Below are 22,050 nucleotides of genomic sequence, written 5' to 3'. Positions count from 1 at the left end.
CAAAGAGACAGCCAATAAAAGCCCCTCTATTGCCACTAAGTCAAAAGCAGACCAGAGGAGCTGGGTTTGACTTGTGTTTCTTAAATCCTTTTTTCTCTTGTTCTCATCCTCAGCTGCTAAGAATTTTATCCTCATTCCTTCATCTAGCATTTTATCTGCTTTTCTATACCCAGGTTTTCCCTAAATTTGTCAAAAGAAAGGCTTTCTGCTTATAGGATTATGCTTTATAAATATAGGATCGCTTTACTCAAGGAATTCTTTTCTAAATGGCAGATTTACTTGGCAGATTATCTATACATGGATAAACATCTAAAATGTTGCAAAAATGATATATTGATATTTCCTGAAACAAGAAAGGGAGAGATAGAAACACATCTTTATTAACAGTTCAAAGTTGACTGTATGATCCTTATTTGCTTTCCGATTTTCGTAGGCATCTTAATAATTTCCTGTTTAAAGACTCATCTTGATAGCAAGTTATGCTTTATGGTTGTTTTTGTTTTATTTTGCTTATGGAACGTACATGCCTCTTATTTTTACCTCTCTGCCATTAGATTGGCTCTGTATACTCCCCTGTCTCGTCTTAAGCAAGAAGTAGCAACATTCAGTCAAAGGGCAGTATCTGATACCTTGATGACTGTCAATCGGATGGAGCAGGCGCGCACAGAATATAGAGGAGCTCTGCTGTGGATGAAAGACGTGTCCCAAGAACTGGACCCAGACACCTTAAAACAAATGGAAAAGTTCCGAAAAGTATGAAAATACATCCCTTTTTTATGTTTTCTTGAAGCTCTACAGAATAATTTAATCAAGAGTATAAAACGTCAGACTATTTTTGGAAAATGTGTTATATTATAAATTCTTGGTTGCTTGGAAATCTTCAGTTAACGTACAAAAGGTTGTCACACTTTTTTTTTTTTTTTTTTTTTTTTACTCTTTGAGTGGCATAATAGATCTACCTTTTAAATGTTGCCTACCTGGACTTTTAGGAGTTGTTTGCAGGAGGAAAACAGTTCATTAGTCAGGAAAAAAAACTTAAGTAAAAACTCATGTAAAATGATTATTAATTATAAGTGAAGGTTATCAGATTTTTCATTCTGCCACAATACATAGTTTGACCACAAACTGTTAAAGCAACTATATGTGTGAACATATATTTTGCTAAGTAAACTCCTTATTATAAATTGTATTCCCTGCATTTACCATACATAAATAGTAAAATTCACTCACTCCTTCATAAAGTGCCTATAATAAAAATCCATATTTATATTTAGTATTGATGGAGTCTTTTTACTAGCCGTTACAAGTTCTTTGCCTCAATGATTACTCCAACAGACCTGGGCAGTAGTAGCTGGACACATGGCCTCAGGCAACCTGTTATTCTGTCCCCTTTATAATCCTTGACAATTAGAATACAATCCAAGGGAGTGGTTACACAACATTGTCAATGCACTAGTGTCACTGAATTGTACAGTTTTAAAATGGTTAAGTATATGTTATGTGAATTTCACCTCAATTAAAAAAAAAAGAATATAATCCACACCTCTCATCTAGACCCAAATAGCCCTGCACAGTCTGATCTCTGGTCCCTCTGCTGCCACATCTTGTACAGTACTTACTTTCTGTGCTCCAGCCCTTTCTATGCTTGAGGAAGGAATCGGCTCTACCCTATTCCTTCCTGCTCTGGAAACACTTCCCACACCCAGGACTTTTGTCCTTCCTTTTCCCTGGGTCTAGAAGGCTCTCCTCAGGGTCTTAGCAGGGCCTGCTCATCATCTTCCTATCCCAGTTCACACATCATGCATGAACTCACCAAGGGCTTCCCTGACCATCTAATCAAATGTTGTCACCCATTTCTGTTGCATTTATATGTTATCTTTGTGACTTGAGATTATGTTATATATATTTTTTCTTTTTTTCCTGGGCCTCCTCACTCAGGGATGGTGAGGAAGAACATTGTTCACCACAGCATCCCAGTGCCTGGACCAGTGCCTGGCACATAATAGATACCTCATAAGTATTTGTTGAATGAATGAATAAGTATATTTAAAGTTGAGTATTCACACTATTTGGTGATAAATGATTCATTTGTAAGAAATATAATAAGCCTGTATTTAAGTTTATAAATATATCTGTATGGTTCAGAACTATTATTAATGCTTCTCAACACTTTTACTATGTCCTCTTTCCATTTATTCTTCTACTCTTTCTTAGGTAAATATTATCCATCAGTAGTTTTGGATGTTTGTTTTTATTTGGAATCTGTTTTTTTTTTTCTTAACTATGTACCTTCTCTCTTTCATCACATAGTTTCTCAGCATAAAGATATCTGCTGGAAAGAATCTCCTACAGTTTCTAAAAATAGCCAAAATCTTTTCCATTAATTTTGAAATAATACAGGGAAAGGGAATTAGTCTTCTTTATTACAATTTCATGTGTCTGAAAACATGTATCATAAACCTGTGTGGTATATTTATTTCTTTATTATAAGCAATAATAACTAACATTTTTGTGGTTGCAGGTACAGATCCAAGTGAGAAATAGCAAAGCTTCTTTTGACAAGTTAAAGATGGATGTTTGTCAGAAAGTGGATTTACTTGGAGCTAGTCGCTGCAATATGTTGTCTCATTCACTCGCTACCTACCAGGTACCCACCTCCATGGTCAGCATGTCCTTGCAGTAAAGATGAGTGGTGAGATTCCTTTTTAAAAGTTGTCTAAAGAGTGCAAAAAAACTGTATAATTGATCAGATTCCTTTGACTTTGCTGAAATTGCTTATTGAGTTATGACATTCAGAATCATGAATGGAAAAGACTTTTCCAGTCTTTTCAGACTGGAAAAGACCTTAGGGTCTTTCTTTGCCTACTCCCATCGCTTCACATTATTCCCCTTGGTATCCTAGGAGAGACAGACAGACACTTACGGACTGTCTAGGGTTGAGGAGGGGAATGTGGAGAGGAGGCAGGATTCAAGGCCTATTAGCCTTGGTTCATTCAGAGTTACTCCATTTTAAACTAGTTCTACATACAGTTTCATTTGAAACAAATATGCTGTGGCCCCGAGCTGTGGAGCCTGCTCTCTGGAGCCTGTGAGCCACAACTACTGAGCCCAAATGCCAGAGCTACTGAAGCCTACATGCCTAGAGCCCATGCTCTGCAACACTTTTCTATCATTTTACGGATGAGGAAAGTGAGAATTAAATGAGAATTAAATGGCAATGTTGGGCTTAAAAACTTAAGTTTTCTAATTCTAGGTCTTGTGTTCTTTTCATTCTGCCAAATTGCCGTTCCACACCACTTTAATCTCAGAAGTCTCATTTGTGCTTACTTTATTCCAAATCATACATAAATAGCATACAATGAGTAAGTTAGATATTAACAGGTAGCAGTTAACTGATTTTATCAGGTATTTGTAAATGGCAAAATAGGAGAATACATTTTTTTACATGAGAAAACAATACAAACTAAAGGAAATGGGTATTCACTGCTGCTTTTAGGGAATCTACTTAATTCAGTTCAGTACTGTGGAATGCAGAAATCAAGAGAGGATGCACTTGAAAATAAAAGTATGTGACAGGACTTCCCTGGTGGCCCAGTGGTTAAGACTCTGTGCTTCCACTGCAGGGAGAATTACTTGAGTTAGCTTCATAGCACATTTTTTTGACAAGTCTTTCTTGAACTCTAAATGAAAGTCCAAATTTAGTGGTACAAGTTATTTTCCTCCAGTTAATAAAGGTTTGTATTATATGCTTACCAACATAAAGATTTACACATATACTTCTAATGCAAATATGATATTTTGGTGCTTTTACCATTTTTCTTTTGGATTCCTCAGAAGGTGTTCTAATCTGCCAGTTGCATTCTCTTGGCTGCAATTACACTCTAGCTGGCTCCAGTGTACATTTCAGTGCTGTATACAGATAGGCACACATACATGCAGATACAACGCCAATTCTTATGGAGAATTACTGTTTACAGTGCTTGCTGGTTCACCAAACTTGGGAATTGATTTTAGTTCCTACTTCTTATTATTTGACAACTATTCATCTACGATAGTGAGGAAAAATAGCACTGAAAAAAGAGGAGAGGAGGGAGAACTGTAGTGTCACCTTTTCTTTTTCTGCAGAGGACACTGCTTGGATTCTGGGAGAAAACAGCTCGAATGATGTCCCAAATCCATGGGACCTGTACTGGCTTTCATCCGTGTGATTTTGTAGCTCTCAAGGTACATTTCTTTCAATGGTCTTTTCTTAGATTTATCACACTTCATTTGGATAATAACTTTGAAACTACTTTTTGCTAAGCCTAATTTCAACTTTACAAAACACTGGGAAACATTTTTCTACACTCTTTCAGCCATTTTTCTGAAGTTCCCTGATTCCAGATTCTACCAGCAGCACTAAACAAATACATGGAAATACTGCTGGTGGGCTCAAGATATTTGTAGGGTGGGGGGAAGGGGGAATAAAAGAAAGAGAAAGTGAAAAGAAAATTAAAATACAAAAGAGAGAAAAGGTTATGGAAAGGAAAAACTTAAGAGGAACAAGTGATGGGAAGTGGTAATGTGTTTTCAAAAATGACCACATCACCCACCTGACAATTTTAGGAGTTAAAGAAGAATCTCCTTGCTTTACTTTTACACTCATGTCATAGATGTGATTCATGATACAAAAATTATGCCAGTTTTGGTCATTATGTATGTGTGGTTGCCTCTGAAGAGACTACTGTATTAGGTCAGCTCTTTCTGTAACACCTACGTGAAAATGTACCCTTCCTGTCAACCTTCTGTGCATATGCCTTATCCAGCAGAGATGCACTGTGTTAATCATTTCTTCAGTTCTGGTAAGCTAGGTTTCAGTACCTTTGAACTTATCATTCTGCTTTATTTTCAGTAGAGCTTGAAAATGTTGAGTGTGCCTAAGTTGGATGTGATATCTGTGATGGGTTCATATCCTGCAACTGTATATTACAGGGGCTTAGTATGGATTTTTAAGTCAGGTTCTGACATAGCATCTTCTGTTTTTGGTAGATACCCTTGAATTTGTTTTTTGTTGTTGTGTATGTGTTTTGTTTTTTACTTTTTCTATGTTAATGCTTTACTGTATAGCATACTGTCTATTTAGGGAAATTTAACATCCAATTTCTGCTCAGACTAGACTTGAAGTTGAAAATCTTTAGTTGTATTTAAAACGTTGCAGTACCGGCTGGCGACACAGTGTAAGTCTTCTTTTTCTTTGGCATATCACAGAGCGGTGAACCCTGTGGCTGGCCCATGGTGTGCATAGTGGCTACAGGCTGCCAGGATACAAAGGACACAGGGCTCGGGTCAAATTACATCAGCATACATCTCCCATATCTCACGCTCTCTACTTTAAAACTCTTCCTGTTTTATATTGTTCTCTAGAATTTTTGTTCTCATTTTCGTTTGCACAAAGAGAGAAACAAGATTCTTTGCATCTACTTAACATTGAATTTCTTACCCTTAGCAACTACAAGGCACTCCAGTCAAGCTTACTGAAGACCACAAGGAAGAACGAATAGAAGACAGTTCTCTCCCGGAAAACCTCAATAAGTAAGCAGACAAAAGTTATAGATCATGTTATGGAAGTCCTGGATACCATTGTACCATATATTTGGAAAGAGTTGCTGCTTCTTTGGTTTACCGAATACTTATTTCTCTGTCAATTTTCCAATTAACGTTAAACATTTGTTTTGAAACCTACCACCCCCCTCCCCCATTTTTAACATGGTAGGCAAAGTTGATGATAGGAATACAGAACAGTTTGGGTGATAAACCCAAATTCTATAGTGTGGGAGACTGAGCCTTGTATTAAGAGCCTTTACCTAGTGAATCCCAGAAGGGGCAGCTTGAAAAAGAAAGGGACAGGTGTCAGCAGCTATGAGACAGAAGCTACTGAAAATCTGTCTCCAGAACAACACAGATGGGACTGGGATTGGTTACCTGAAAATGGAGGCTCTTGCTGTGCACATCTTTCATGTCGCCTCTTTCCTTCCCTTTAATTACATCTTACCTTTGTTTTCCTTTCAGAACTGCCACTTGTCATTTTAACCAGACTGCACTGAGTATAGTAGCGAACCCAGAAATAGGCCCAAACAATGACAACCATATATTGTTGAGTGGAAGGTGATCTGAAATATAAGTATTTCACCCTTTTCTCTAGGGGGAAATACAAATTATTTTACTAACTTGGATATATAAATGTTTTAGTATATAGATTACACAATCAAATGTATAGATATGAATTAAATGTATTAACTTAGTTATACATTGACATTTAAAATTGTACATTAAGCATATTAAATTGGTAAATATTTCCGTTATCACATTTTATGAAAGTTTTATTCAGAATCTTCTCATACATCTTCAGCATTATGAAAGCTACCTTTTAAAAAATTTTTTATTTATTTATTTTATTTTTGGCTGCATTGGGTCTTCGTTGCTGCGCGCAGGCTTTCTCTAGCTGCGTCAAGCGGGGGCTACTCTTTGTTGCGGTGTGCAAGCTTCTCATTGCGGTGGCTTCTCTTGTTGTGGAGCACGGGCTTTGGGCACGCGGGCTTCAGTAGTTGTGGCTCGGAGGCTCTAGAGCACAGGCTCGGTAGTTGTGGTGCACGGACTTAGTTGCTCCTCGACATGTGGGATCTTCCTAGGCCAGGGATCAAACCCATGTCTCCTGCATTGGCAGGCGGATTCTTAACCACTGCGCCACCAGGGAAGTCCGAAAGCTACCTTTTGAGTTAACTAACAGATTCCAAAGCACTTCACCTTCTCTTCCATTCAAAGTGTTTAAAACACCATCTATGTATTCTGTCGTTGGAAATTTCATCCCAAATCAAAGTATCTGTTTCCTCTGTAGGCTTATTTTGTAGTATTTGCAAATAAATACTGTATTGCTTTTTAAGTGTCTTTAAAGACTTATTTTTAAAAACCCTCCAATACTAGAGTTGTGAGGTTATACCCCTGGAATAATAACTAAATCTGGTTCAATTTCTTTATTTCATTTTTTTATTATTACACCAGATGGATGATATAAATTTCCAAAATTAGTATTGGTTTGGAATGTTTTAGGCAAATGTGCCTTCTTTTGTAAACATCACTTTGTTGTTCAAAATAGAGTACTCCATTTTTTCTGCAGTTCTTCATTCCCTCTAGTTCCCAAGTATTCTTGAGCAAAACCTTTTTTTTATACATCTTTATTGGAGTATAATTGCTTCACAATGCTGTGTTAGTTTCTGTTGTACAACAAAGTAAATCAACCATACGCATACATATATCCCCATATCCCCTCCCTCTTGAGCCTCCCTCCCACCCTCCCTATCCCACCCCTCTAGGTCTTTGCAAAGCACGGAGCTGATCTCCCTGTGCTATGCAGCTGCTTGCCACTAGCTATCTATTTTACATTCGGTAGGGTATATATGTCAATGCTATTCTCACTTTTCCCCAGCTTCCCTCCCCACCCCCGTGTCCTCAAGTCCATTCTCTATGTCTGCATCTTTATTCCTGCCCTGCCACTAGGTTCGTCAGTACCATTTTTTTTAGATTCCATACATATGCATTAGCATATGGTACGCGTTTTTCTCTTTCTGACTTACTTCACTCTGTATGACACACTCTAGGTCCATCCACCTCACTACAAATAACTCAATTTCGTTTCTTTTTATGGCTGAGTAATATTCCATTGTATGTATGTACCACATCTTCTTTATCCATTTGTCTGTCGATGGACACTTAGGCTGCTTCCATGTCCTGGCTATTGTAAATAGTGCTGCAGTGAACATTGTGGTACATGTCTCTTTTTGAATTATGATTTTCTCAGGTTATATGCCCAGTAGTGGGATGAGCAAAAAACCTCTTAATGCTTGAAAACTAAGCTTCATACTTGATGGCGTTGGTGACAGATGTTCTCTGTGGTATAGTATTTAGCACAGCGTTTACCATGCTGAACGCGGTGCTTGGTGCTTGATCAATACTCAGTAAATATACATTGAAAGAATAAGAGGTGAAGGATTATTTTTACAGTCTGTGTAGCTCTAGAGAAGAAGATTTGTCTCAGACAGATTTTAGGAGATCTACCGGACAACTATTTTATATGTCTCCACAGTTTAAAAAAAAATTTTTTTAAGCCACATAAAACTGTTTGTAGAGTATGAATCCCAAATGTATTTTAACCAAAACCTTTGGATTTTTTTGTCTTTACTTTAGGTTAGTTTTCTCAGATGAGGAAGTGAGCTTGGGAAGTGAACCAGGTAAGATGGTAAATTCATTAAAATGTGAAATGATCACATTTAAATGTCAAAACAGTTTGTTACAGCCTTTGGGGATTGTGTTAATATCCATTCAATTAAAAAATGTTAAGTCCCTTTGTAAGTCTCTTCTGTACAAACTTGAGTTCGCCTTTTTTTCCCAGCTTTATTGAGGAGCTGTAATTGACATGTAACACTGTAAGTTTAAGGTGCACAGTGTGATGATTTGGTATATTTTAGTATTGCAAAATGATTTTCACCATAAGATTAGTTAACACATCTATCATCTCACATAGTTACCATATTTATTTTGGGCATAAGAACATTTAAGATTTACTCTCTTAGCAATTGTTTTTAACTATAGTTACCATGCTATATGTTAGATCCCCAGAACTTACTCTTCTTATAACTGGAAGGTTGTACCCTTTGGCCAATCTCCCCATTTCCCCCATCCCCCAGGCCCTAGCAACCACCAGTCTACTCTCTGTCTCTAGGAGTTCGGCTTTTTTAGATCTCACATTTAAGTGAGATCATAGTGTCTTCCTCTGTCTGACTTATTTCACTTAACATAATGCCCTCTTGAACAGTAGTGAGCCAGTGCAGCAATGAACGTGAGGGTGCAGATGCCACTTCGAGATAGTGATTTCATTTCCTTTGTATATAAACCCTGAAGTGGAATTGCTGGATCATATAGTAGTTCTATTTTTAATTTTTTGAGGAACCTCCATACTGTTTTTCATAATGGCTATACCAATTTAGACATTCCCACCAACAGTACACAAGGCTTCCTTTTTTTCCACATCGGCACCAGCATTTATCTCCTGTCTTTTTTATACAGCCATTCTAACAGGCGTGAGGTGATATTTCATTGTGGTTTTGATTTGTATTTGATTTCATTAGTACTGTTGAACACCATTTCATGTCCCTATTGGCCATTTATATGTCTTTGGTTGGAAAAATGTCTACTTTGCCTATTTTGAAAATCAGATTACTGTTGTTGGTTTTTTTAATATTGAGTTATATGAGTGCATTATATATTTTAGATATGAACCCCTTATCACATCTGTGGTGTGCAGATATTTTACCTATTCTGTAGATTGCCGCTTCATTTTCTTGATCTTCTTTTTTTTCCCAGAGATTTTTAGTTGGATGTAGTCCCACTTTTTTATTTTTGCTTTTGTGTCTTGAGCTTTTTGTGTCATATACCAAAAATCATTGCCAAGACCAGTGTCAAGGAGTTTTCTTTTTTGTTTGTTTGTTTGTTTTTGTGGTACGCGGGCCTCTCACTGTTGTGGCCTCTCCCGTTGTGGAGCACAGGCTCCAGACGCGCAGGCTCAGCGACCATGGCTCACGGGCCTAGCCGCTCCGCGGCATATGGGATCTTCCCGGACCGGGGCACGAACCTGTGTCCCCTGCATCGGCAGGTGGACTCTCAACCACTGCGCCACCAGGGAAGCCCTAAAATGTCTTTTGATTGGAGAATTTAATCCATTTACATTTAATTATTGATAGGTAAGGATTTACTAATGCCATTTTGTTCATTGTTTTCTGACTGTTTTGTAGTTCCTTTGTTCCCTTATTCCTTTCTTGTATCTTCCTTTGTGACTTGATGACTTTTTGTGGTGGTATGCTTTGATTCTTCTATCTTAACTTTTTATGTACCTATTACAGTATTTTTTTGGTGATTACCATGAGGCTTACAATAAAATGTCTTATATTTATAACATTATTTTAGGCTGATAACAATTTAATTTGATAGCATACAGAAACTCTATACTTCTACTTCTTCTCCCCTCACATTTTAGGTTATTGATGTTACAGTTTACATGTTTTTTACATTGTGTGTCCAATAACAAATTACTATAGTTTTTTTTTTTTTTTTTTTTTTTTGCGGTACGCGGGCCTCTCACTGTTGTGGCCTCTTCCGCTGCGGAGCACAGGCTCCGGACGCACAGGCTCAGCGGCCATGGCTCACGGGCCCAGCCACTCTGCGGCATGTGGGATCTTCCCGGACCGGGGCACGAACCCGTGTCCCCTGCATCGGCAGGAGGACCCTCAACCACTGCGCCACCAGGGATGCCCACTATAGTTATTTTTAATATGGTTTTTTTTAACTTTTAAACTGGAATTGAAAGTGATTTATGCACCAATGTTACAATATTACAGAATCTGACTATGACTATATATTTACCTTTACTGATGAGTTGTACACATTTCATGCATTTTTACAAGGTTAATTTGCATCCTTTTATTTCAGCTTGTAAAGTGCCCTTTAGCATTTCTTGTAAGGCAGGTCTAGTGGTAATGAACTTTCTCAACTTTTGGTTGTTTGAGAAAGTCTTTATCAGGTCTTCATTTCTGAAGGACAGCTCTGCTGATACAGTATTCTTCCTTGACAGTTTTTTTTTTTTTTCAATATTTTGGATATATCGTCCCACTCTCTCCCGGCCTGCAAAGTTTCTCCAGAGAAATCTGCTTATGGTTTTATAGGGTTTCCCTTGAATGTGACAAGTCACTTTTCTCTTGCTGCTTTCAAAATTCTGTCATTGACTTTAGACAGTTTAACTATAATGGGTCACAGTCTCTGGTTGGGTGAAGTTGCTGCCCCTGCTCTCAGGTGGCGGAGGTGGGCAGGCTGCTTGCTGGGCTCTGTGTTCAAGCAGTTCTGCTGGCTGGGCTCTGTGGTAAGGTGGTGCTGTGCTCTAGGGTCAGACAGTGTTACTAGCTGGGCTCTACAATCACCTCCAGTCAGGCAGGGTCACTGGCTGTGCTCCCTCACCAGATGCTGCTGCTGCCTGGCCTCTGCATGCAGGTGGGGCTGCAGCAGGGCTTCACAATCTGATGCAGCCTCAGCCTGTACTTTGTGATCAGGCAGAGCCACAGGCTGAGTTTCATAATTGGGCAGGACTATGGCTGTGCTCGGCTTTTGGGCAAGGTCGCTGGCCAGACCTCCTGGTAGGGTGGGGCCTCATACTGTACCCCACAGTTGGGGGGTGTCATTGACTGGGCTCCCTGCCTAAGTGAGACTGCAGGACGTGCCCAGCAACTGGGCATGGACGTAGGCTGGGCTCTGCTGCCAGGCAGGGCTATAGACTGGGGTGTGCTGCTGGGCAGTACTGTGAGCTAGGCTGGGAGGCTCCCCAGGGTCCCTTTTAGGGCATCCTGGTCAGGTGGGCTGGGGCCATGCGCCCCTGTTGGGTGGGGCTGCTGACTTGCTTCCCTGCCTGGGCAGGCAATAGGATATGCTCTGCAGCTGCCCCAGGTCTCAGTCCAGGCTTCCTGGTCAGGCAGAACTGGAGGCTATGCTCAGCAATGAGTTAGCTTTCAAGCAGTACCTAATTAGAGGGTCCAGTTATCTTCTTTAGGGAATTCTGGTCTTCTCTAAGATAGGTGTTTTAGTGTAGCTATTCATTTCACAGGGTTGTATGATTGTTTCAAAATTATCCTCATATTTAAATTTGTGTTCTTATTTTTTTGTGTGTTCTTATTTTTTAATAAATATATATTATATGTACAGTCAACATATATATGAATTACTCTAGCTTTGGAGCCAGAAAAATCTGGGTTTGAATGCTGGCTTTTTTTTAAAACAAGTCATTTATGCCTCTCATTTTTCTTATCTGAAAAATGAGTCATACAGTCCTGCCTTGCAAGACATTAGGGCTAGATATATTTATCAACTATATAGCACACAGTAGGCATCCAATAAATGTGATAGGTATTTTTAAGTATACACATAAATACAGACCATATTGATAAAAGAAACTAAGAAGCTGTAATAATCATGAGCTCATATATCTAACATACCTTCAGAATTATGTTAGCTAATTCCAAGGTTAGCTAATTTTGCATGCATAATCCTGTACCTAAGTAGAGAACATTTTTTTTTAACAGTCATAAGTGAAATATAATGGACATTGTTGTAGTTTCACCATCCATCTATAGTATTATTTTGTCTTTTGAAGCCTGCTGTATCAGCAGTTATATCCCTTCTTTTATTGAAGTATAGTTTATGTACAATATTATATGTTACAGTGTACAACGTAGTGATTCACAATTTTTAAAGGTTATGCTCCATTTATATTGGATTGGCCAAAAAGTTATTTCGGGTTTTTCCATAACATCTTATGGAAAAACCCAAACGAACTTTTTGGCCAACCCACCAGTTATTGTAAAATATTGGCCAAAAAAAAAAAATATATATATATAGGCTATATTCTCTGTGTTATACAATATATCCTTATAGCTTTTTTACAAAGCTATATAGCTTTTTTACAATATATCTTTATAGCTATTTTACATGTAATAGTTTGTACCTTTTAACGTCATACCCCAAACTTGCACTTCCCTCTTCCCTCTCCCTACTGGTAACTACTAGTTGGTTCTCTATATCTGTGTGCCTGGGATTTTTTGTTATGTTCACTAGTTTGTTGTACTTTTTAGATTCCACATATAAGTGACATCATAGTATTTGTCTTTCTCTGTCTGACTTATTTCACTTAGCTTAATAGCCTCCAAGTCCATCCACATTGCTGCCAATGGCAAAAATAAACTCAAAATGGATTGAAGACCTAAATGTAAGGCTGGAAACCATAGAAGTCCTAGAGGAAGACATATGCAGAACACTCTTTGACATAAATCATAGCAATATTTTTTTGGATTCATCTCCTAAAGCAAGGGAAATAAAAGCAAAAATAAACGCGTGGGACCTAATCAAACTTAAAAACTTTTGCACAGCAAAGGAAACCATCAACAAAATGAAAAGGCAACTTATGCAATAGGAGAAAAAATTTGCAAATGATATGACCGATAAGGGGTTGTTATCCAAAATACATAAACAGCTCATACAACTCAACATCAAAAAAAAACCTAATTTAAAAATGGGCAGAAGACCTGAATAGACATCTTTCCGAAGAAGACATACAGTTGGCCAACAGGAACACGAAAATATGCTCAGCATTGTTGATCATCAGAAAAATGCAAATTAAAACTATAATGAGATATCACCTCACACCTGTCAGAATGGCTATCATCAAAAAGACCACAAATAACAAATGTTGGTGAGAATATGGGGAAAAGGGAATCCTCGTACACTGCTGGTGGGAATGTAAATTGGTGCAGCCACTGTGGAAAAATGTATAGAGGTTTCTCCAAAAACTAAAAATAAGGCTGCCATATGACCCAGCAATTCCACTCCTGGGTATATATGCAAAAAAAACCCAAAACAGTTATTCAAAAAGATACATGCATTTCAATGTTCATAGCAGCATTACTTACAATTGCCAAGATGTGGAAGCAACCTAAATGTCCATCAATAGATGAAAGGATAAAGAAGATGTAGTGTATATGTACCCAGTCATAAAAAAGAATGAAATTTTGCCATTTGCAACAACATGGATGGACTTAGAGGGTATTCTGCTAAGTGAAATAAGTCAGACAGAGAAAGACAAATACTATGATGTCACATATATGTAGAATCTAAAAAATACAACACACTAGTGAACATAACAAAAAAACCCCAGGCACACAGATATAGAGAACCAACTAGTAGTTACCAGTGGGGAGAAGGAGGAGGGGAGGGGAAAAATAGGGCTAAGGGATTAAGAGGTACAAACTACTGTGTATAAAATAAATAAGCTGCAAGTATACATTGTACAACACAGGGAATATAGTCAACCTTTTATAATAATTATAAATGGAGCATAACCTTTAAAAATTATGAACCACTATGTTGTACACTTGTAACATATAATATTGTACATCAACTATATTGCAATAGAAATTTTTTTTAATTAAAAATGGTCCTGGGGCTTCCCTGGTGGCACAGTGGTTGAGAGTCCGCCTGCCGATGCAGGGGACACGGGTTCATGCCCGGGTCTGGGAAGATCTCACATGCCGCGGAGCGGCTCGGCCCGTGAGCCGTGGCCGCTGAGCCTGTGGGTCCAGAGCCTGTGCTCTGCAACGGGAGAGGCCACAACAGTGAGAGGCCCGTGTACCGCAAAAAAAAAAAAATGGTCCTAATAATAGTTGAAGATATAAAAATCTTGGATTTTTTTTTTTTTTGTCATTCTTTTTTTTTTGCCACACTGCATAGCATGAGGAATCTTAGTTCCCCAACCAGGGATCAAACCCTGGCCCCAGCAGTGAAAATGCCAAGTCCTAACTCCTGGTCCACCAGGGAATTCCCTACCTTGGAGGTTTTTTTTTTTTTTTGGTCTCTGTCTATACTGGGTTGCAAATTAGGTAGAGATGTGGGAAACAGACTCTAAGAAACTGGCTCCTAGTGTAGTAATAGGGCATAATTTATCCCAATATAGGCCCAAAACTTAGAGATAATTTTTTAAAAAAATGTTTGCCTATGGGTCTTTTGTTTGTATGTTTGATTTTTTAATGTTAAACATTAAAAAAATATGCTGTCTTTTAAGTACGTACGTTTGATCTTTCCCTTCATATGAAATCACTACTCTAAATGAGAAATGTGGAGATGCTGCTCACAGCTATGCACAGCTCTTAGAAGAATAAAGCAGCCTTTGAATTAAAAGTACAACATACCCTGTTAGGAACACAGATTTGAGCCAGGCTGTCTGGTTTGAACCTGAGCTCCACTGTTAATTAATTGTGTGACCTTGAGCAAGTTACTCGACTTCTTGCCTTACTAGTGCCTCATCTGCAAGGTGGGGATGCCATGGTTATGGTGGCATCCGGTAGGGTTTTTATGAGGATCACCAAGGTTAAGGTGCACCAAGCCCTGAGAAAAGCGCCAGGCACTCAGTAAGCTCTGCAGCCACATTAGCTGTTACTAGTTTCCAGGTCCCCAAACCATGCAGTATAGGATATGGAAGTTTGGCACAAAAATTGCATCAACTTCACAGTTTTGCCAAGTGTCAGCTCGTCTTAGAGCATCTGTCCAAGGCCTGTGCTAGGCCCAGGGAACACAGAGATGACCAGCTCCACTCCTCCACCAGGAAATCCTGAGTCTGATACAGACATGAGCAAATAAACCAGTAGAAGGCAGCATGGGGAATATTACACATGTGTTATTAACTTGAAAAATTATAAGCCTCAAGGAATAACCTCAAGTAATAATGTATTAAGTGTATTTGTTTTCTATTGCTATGTAATGAATTATCACGGATTTGAAAAAAAAGCACAACATATCCAATCATTCATTCATTCATTCAACATAAAATGAATACCTGGGGCTTCCCCAGGTATTGAGAATCCGCCTGCCAGTGCAGGGGATATGGGTTCGGGAAGATCCCACATGCCACGGAGCAACTAAGCTCGTGTGCCACAACTACTGAGCCTGTGCTCTAGAGCCCGTTAGCCACAACTACTGAGCCTGTGTGCCGCAACTAAAGCCCGCGCGCCTAGAGCCCGTGCTCCACAAAAAGAGAAGCCACCGCAATGAGAAGCCCGTACACCGCAACAAAGAATAGCCCCCGCTCGCTGCCACTAGAGAAAGCCCGCAAGCAGCAATGAAGACCCAATGTAGCCAAAAATAAATTAAAATTAAAAAAAAAATTATAAGGAAGATAAAATACCTTTACAGTACTGCGCTGTATTTATGAATACAGTACATTTACATTGTTTACAAGATGGGTCATCTATCAGTACCTACATCAATATTGTCTTACATAATAGAAAACACTGTAGATATTATATGTATTACTAACACTAGACATCAAAAATAAAAAGATAATGTGAAAAAGATTCATATTTATTTACAGGTGTAACGATTCATGCGTCTCTAACAAAGAAGCAGCAATATGATTGCATTATTGTAGCCTAGTGTAACTGCTAGACTGTTTGGATGCCTTCGGTGTTAACTCTGGGGCTCTGGATGGCCAGGGGCATTGTCCAATTTCAAAAGAACTTTAGAAGTCAGTCCCTTCCTGGCAAGGAACTTCCTGACTTCAGGGACAAAGCATCAGTGAAACCGATTCAGAAAAAGGGTTTTCATGGTCCAGTCCTTCTTGTTGTACAGCCAGAAGACTGGCAGCTGGTGTTTACCTTTTCCCTTCAAGGCTTGGGGGTTAGCAGCTTTATAGATGAGGGCAGTCCTGATCATGCATCTGACTGCATTTGCACAAAACAGAAGAGTTAGCCTATCCATTCCTGCCTTAAATCCTGGTGCTCACTCCTCTTCCTTACTAATAAATGTCCCTAGTGGCATTTTTTTACCAGAATAGGACAGTTTTGTCTGTATTAAAAACCCGTTCAGGCAGATATCCTTTCATATCAATGACTTTCTTAATGTCATCTGGGAACTCGTCTGCTGTATCTTTTTCAACACAGTTTCTCCTGTTATCTTGACCTTTTTTAAGCCAAACCCCTTTTAAAAATTATCAAACCATCCTTCACTGTCATTGAATTCTCCAGCATTAGATCCATCACCTTCCTTTTGCTTTAGATTGTCATATAATGACTTTGCTTTTTCTCAAATCATATTAGTCTATAGGTACGCCTTATAGCAATCCTGCACCCACATAAAAGCTGCATTTTTTTTTTTTTTTTTTTTTTGCGGTACGTGGGCCTCTCACTGTTGCAGCCTCTCCCATTGCGGAGCACAGGCTCTGGATGCTCAGGCTCAGCGGCCATGGCTCACGGGCCCAGCCGCTCCGCGGCATGTGGGATCTTCCCGGACTGGGGCACGAACCCGTGTCCCCTGCATCGGCAGGCGGACTCTCAACCACTGCGCCACCAGGGAAGCCCAAAACTGCATTTTTAATACGGGATAAAAAGGTACTTTACCAAATATGCGAGGTTTTTGCACCTGCTGGCACAGCTGCAGTGATGGCTTCATGAATTTCCTTTTGTTTTTTTTTACAATGGTCCTTACGCTGGATTCATTTATCTTGAAATGGGCAACTGCAGCTGCATACCTCAATCTATGATACATACCAAGCATTTCAACATTTTCTTGTAATTTTCTGTGCTTCTTGGAAACACTTCCAGCATCACTAGTGGCACTTCCTATGGGTCCCGTGGTGTTATTCAGAGTTTACAGTATTACCGTAAACATGAAAAATACGCAAGACTTGAGAGATCAGTTTTTACTGTGATACACAATTTATTGGAGAAAGGAAATGGTCGTGTGGCGATGATTAGTGTCACACGGCATTTTAAGCTGATACTCCCAACACTTGAACTCACTGCAGTAGCAACCGGAGGTGGCTATGAAATTACTACAGTTAATTTTATGCAGTTATGATTTAATTACTGCATCTTTACGTTTGTTTACATTTCTCTCAGCTGCAAATTGTGCCATATCAATGTTTGTGTGCATAAGTTTTGATAAATTTTAACTTTTTATAATAGATTTGTGTGTATTTTATGGTAGTAAATGATAAAAATAGACTAGTATGTACATATATTTTATGCATTCATGACATACCTAACTTTTTCTTAATGATTTTGATATTTCTTGACTGTGAGGTTCTTCTGTGAGTTTTTTCAAATTGTCACAAATCTCCAAAAATTTTTCCAGTGTATTTATTGAAAAAATCCACATATAAGTGGACCTGTGTAATTCAAACCCTTATTGTTAGGGTCAGCTGTATAAAATGGCCTTTCGGAGACTATAGAATGAGAACAAATCCACCAGGGAAGGAATAGGCTTTGGAATGTGAAAAACTTTATTTAATTGAGGTATAATTGACATATAACATTGTGTTAGTTTCAGGTGTACAACATGGTGCTTGGCTATATGTATACACTGCAAAATGATCACCACAGTAAGTCTAGTTAACATCCATCCTCATACACAGTTACAAATTTTTTCTTGTGATGAAAACTTTTAAGATTTACTGTCTTAGCAACTTTCACATATGCACTACAGTATTAACTATAGTCGACATGCTGTACATTACATCGTTATGACTTATTTATTTGGAAGTTTTGTGCCTTTTGACTCCCTCCGCTCATTTTGCCTCCACCCCTGCCTCTGCCTCTGGCCTCCAGCACTGTTCTCTACATCTGTGAGCTCGGGTTTTGTTCGTTCTTTAGATTCCACATATAAGTGAGATGGTACAGTATTCGTCTTTCTCTGACTTATTTCACTTAGCATAATGCCCTCAAAGTCCATCCATGTCATTGCAGATGGTAAGATATCATTCATTTTTTTATGGCTGAATAATGTTCTATTGTGTATATGAACCACATTTTCTTTATCCATTCACCCATCGATGGACACTTAGGTTGTTTCCATATCTTGACTATTGTAAATAATGCTGCAATGAACATGGGGGTGCATTTAACTTTTTGAAATAGTGTTTTCATTTTTTTGGATAAATACCCAGAAGTGGCATTGTTGGATTATATGGTAGTTCTATTTTTAAATTTTTTGAGGAACCTCCATATTGTTTTCCATAGCCACTGCACCAATTTACATGGAATATGAAAACTTTTAACTTTCAAGAGGGCATAGATATAACAGAGGACCTGAATACCTGTGGGTATTACAAATTTATTTGTATATATATATAGTGTTATATATATACATATGTGGTCTTTATATATGGTTCTTTAAATTTTTAGATATATGTATTATAATCTGATGTGGTCAGTTGAACAGTTTGGTCACATTATCATAAAATACTATAGTAGGGGGGCTTCCCTGGTGGTGCAGTGGTTGAGAGTCTGCCTGCCGATGCAGGGGACACGGATTCGTGCCCCGGTCCGGGAGGATCCCACATGCCGCGGAGCGGCTGGGCCCGTGAGCCATGGCCGCTGAGCCTGCGCATCGGAGCCTGTGTGCCGCAACGGGAAAGGCCCGCGTACCGCAAAAAAAAAAAAAAAACTATAGTAAATAAGCATGCTAAATTTCTTCTTGTTCAGCTATCTTTTATGTGCTTTTGTTTCAGCAACTGAAGATCACAAGGAAAAACATTCTGGAATAAGAGAATTTGGAGCACCTCAGTTTTCTAACTCTGAAAATGGTAAATTATAATTTCACTATATATATGGATAATTTATTATTTAAAATTCTTTAGTTTTTATTTAATATTTATTTCCATAACATGAAAATCTGTATAGGTCTCTACACAGGAATGCAATCCTATACTTCTACTTTGTAGCACATGCCAATGGAAATTAAATAATTGCTTATTCTGTATGTTTCGGCCCTGTGGAATGTATCTCTGTAACTGTGAGGACATGTGGCACTGTGTTTATCTTACTGTCTCATGTGTCTCTACCATCCAGCAATGTAGGTACTCAGTAAATACTACCTTGAATGTCTCTGCCAAGCATTGCAAACATTTTCTCCTAGTTTGTCTTTCGACTTTTCCTATAGTTGCTTCTTGCCATGAAAAAGTTTTAAACATTTTATGTAGTCAAATTTATTAATCTTTTATTTTATTGGATCTGGTTTTTGTCATATGCAAAACCCAGGTTAGAGGAGTTCGTTTATTTTTCTTCTAATATTTGTATAGTTTTATTTTTTATATTTAGATCTCCAATTCATTTGGAGTTTATTCATGCAATATGGCGTTAACAATGGATTAAATGTTATCTTTTTGCAAATGGCTATCCTTTATATTATTTTTTTAAATGCCATGTTTGCCCCAGTAATTTGAAATAACTTCCAATCATATGCTAGATTTCTATATGTATTTGAGTCTATTTCTGGACTTTCATAGAAACTTTTTTGTGTGTTTTTGTATCTGGTGGGACTAGTATCTTCCTCTTTGTTTCATTATTTTCTTAACTATTCTTGCATGTTTATTTTTCAATATGAGTTTTATATCAAACTGTCTAGCTCCATAAAAAAACTCATTGATACTTTTATTGTGATCACATTAAATATGAAAACTGACAGCTTGCTGATGTCAAGACATCCTAAGCAGAAACAAAGGGCATCTTTCTATTAAAGTTTACTTGTCTATCTTTCAGATATAGTTTTTTCTTAGAGGTTTTGAACATTTCTTGTTAAGTTTATTTCTGAATATTTTATTTCTTTTATTGCCGTTATAAATGACATTTTCTTTCCATTTTATCTTTTAACTGGTTATTATTTTGTGTATTGATACAATTTTTGCATGTTAACCATATATCCTGCTACCTTGCTGAACTTGCTTATAGTTTGAGTTAGTTTTATCATTGATTTTCTGGAACATTCCAGGTATACCATCATGTCTTCTGCAAATAGAGATAGTCCTGTTTTTTCTTCATCAATTCTTGTGACTGTAATTAATTTCTTTTGTTTAATTGCATTGGTTACTACCACCAGAACAATGTGAAATAGTATTGTTCCTGATCTTAGTGTCAATGCCTGTACTGTTTCTGAATTAATTAAGACGCTAGCTTTTGGACTGAGGTATATATTTGACAGTGTTAAGTATCCATACATTCCTGTTTTCTCAAGAGTTTTTATTAGGAATGATTGTTGAATTTTGCCAACAGGTTTTTCAGCATCTATGCCCTGTGAAAACATCTAGGCCTATGATTTTTTGTGTTTTCTTCTCTATGGAAATTGATCTGTTTAAGCTTTCTATCTGTACTGGGACCAATTTTAGTAAATTATATTTTTCTCAGAAATTATTCATTTTGTCTAGGTTTTCTAATTTATTTACATAGAGTTGTACAAACTCTCTTGATTTTTTAACAGCTTTATCAAGCTATAATTTAAGTACCATAAAATTCACCCATTGTAAGTATAAAATCCAATGACTTTTAGTAAATTTATAGAGTTGTGCAACCATCACAATTGACTATTAGACTATTCCCATTACCCCCAAATTCTCTCATGCTTGTTTGCAATTAATCCTTCTCCTACTCCCCCACTCCCGCCAGGCTAGAGCGAATTTTCATCTGGCTGAATTGAGAAGTGGGTGGAAGAGAGTAGTTCTTAGTTCAAGTCTTTCATTCTTTCTAAATTTTAATAGATTTTCTTGAGTAAATATTTCTACACTTGGTGTGTGTCCTTGGAACAACTTCCAGAGACTTTAAATGGTTGTTTTTAAAATCATTTTCACCAGTTACTTAAAACTGACGTGCGGGTCCCTAGACCTCATCATTCTATCATGCTGGAAGCCCCTATCTTTCATTTTTATTGATAATGATAAATATTTATTTATTAATTATATTTTATTGATATTTAGGGTCATGATTTTTCATGTTAGTTGTTATTTAAATATCCCATGGATTATGATGTGAAATGTCTTCTTTATCATTTTTCTGAAATTCCATTACCCTTCCAACCAAGAATTGTTTAATAGAAGGTATAAAAATGTGCAAGTGGAAGAGATTTTTATCTTTCTGGTTTCATTAAAAAAGTTGTCTCATTTTATTGCATTATAATCAGAGTATGTTGTTCGTAATATTTCTATTTTAAGAAACTGATTTGTGTGTGTGCCTTAGTTGTAATTGATTTCTATGAATTTTCAGTGTTTGCCTGAGAAAAAGGTACATTTTCTATTAGGTTTGCTTATATTCAAAAGTAACTACCGTGTTTTTTTATGCTGTTTAGATCTTTTATATCTTTACTTTTGTCCTCTTGGCCTGTTTTTTTACTGAGAGTAGTATATTAAAGTCTCCTATTTTTAATTTGTTTCAGTTTCTCCTTGCATTTCCTGTTTCTGTCTTACATAGATGGTTGCTTAATTATTTTATACATAAATATTCATAACTATTAATATTTTCATTGTGAAATGTGGTCATTTTGATCTGTAGCCTACCTAATTAGAAATTATTTTCACATAAACTCCTAATTAGTTTAATTGTTCATTAAAAATTATGTTAATAAAGTATGAGAACAATGAAACAAACTTGATTTGCCCTATATCCT

General features: G+C 37.6%; 1 protein-coding gene across 1 annotated transcript in view; it reads left to right on the top strand.

Annotated features, from left to right (window-relative positions):
* Positions 1-22,050, top strand: part of ICA1L (islet cell autoantigen 1 like) — a 69,077-nt gene that overhangs the window by 36,110 nt on the left and 10,917 nt on the right. The window contains exons 5-10 of the mRNA XM_004262838.4: positions 555-753; positions 2,522-2,647; positions 4,126-4,224; positions 5,486-5,571; positions 8,221-8,264; positions 19,127-19,201. Of these exons, the coding sequence (XP_004262886.1) occupies positions 555-753; positions 2,522-2,647; positions 4,126-4,224; positions 5,486-5,571; positions 8,221-8,264; positions 19,127-19,201 (629 nt within the window). The remainder of the gene's footprint in view (positions 1-554; positions 754-2,521; positions 2,648-4,125; positions 4,225-5,485; positions 5,572-8,220; positions 8,265-19,126; positions 19,202-22,050) is intronic.

Source organism: Orcinus orca, chromosome 7 (genome assembly GCF_937001465.1).
Source record: "Orcinus orca chromosome 7, mOrcOrc1.1, whole genome shotgun sequence".
Lineage (NCBI taxonomy): Eukaryota > Metazoa > Chordata > Mammalia > Artiodactyla > Delphinidae > Orcinus > Orcinus orca.
Note: the sequence above shows the minus strand (reverse complement) of the source record. Positions and strands in the feature narration are given on the sequence as shown.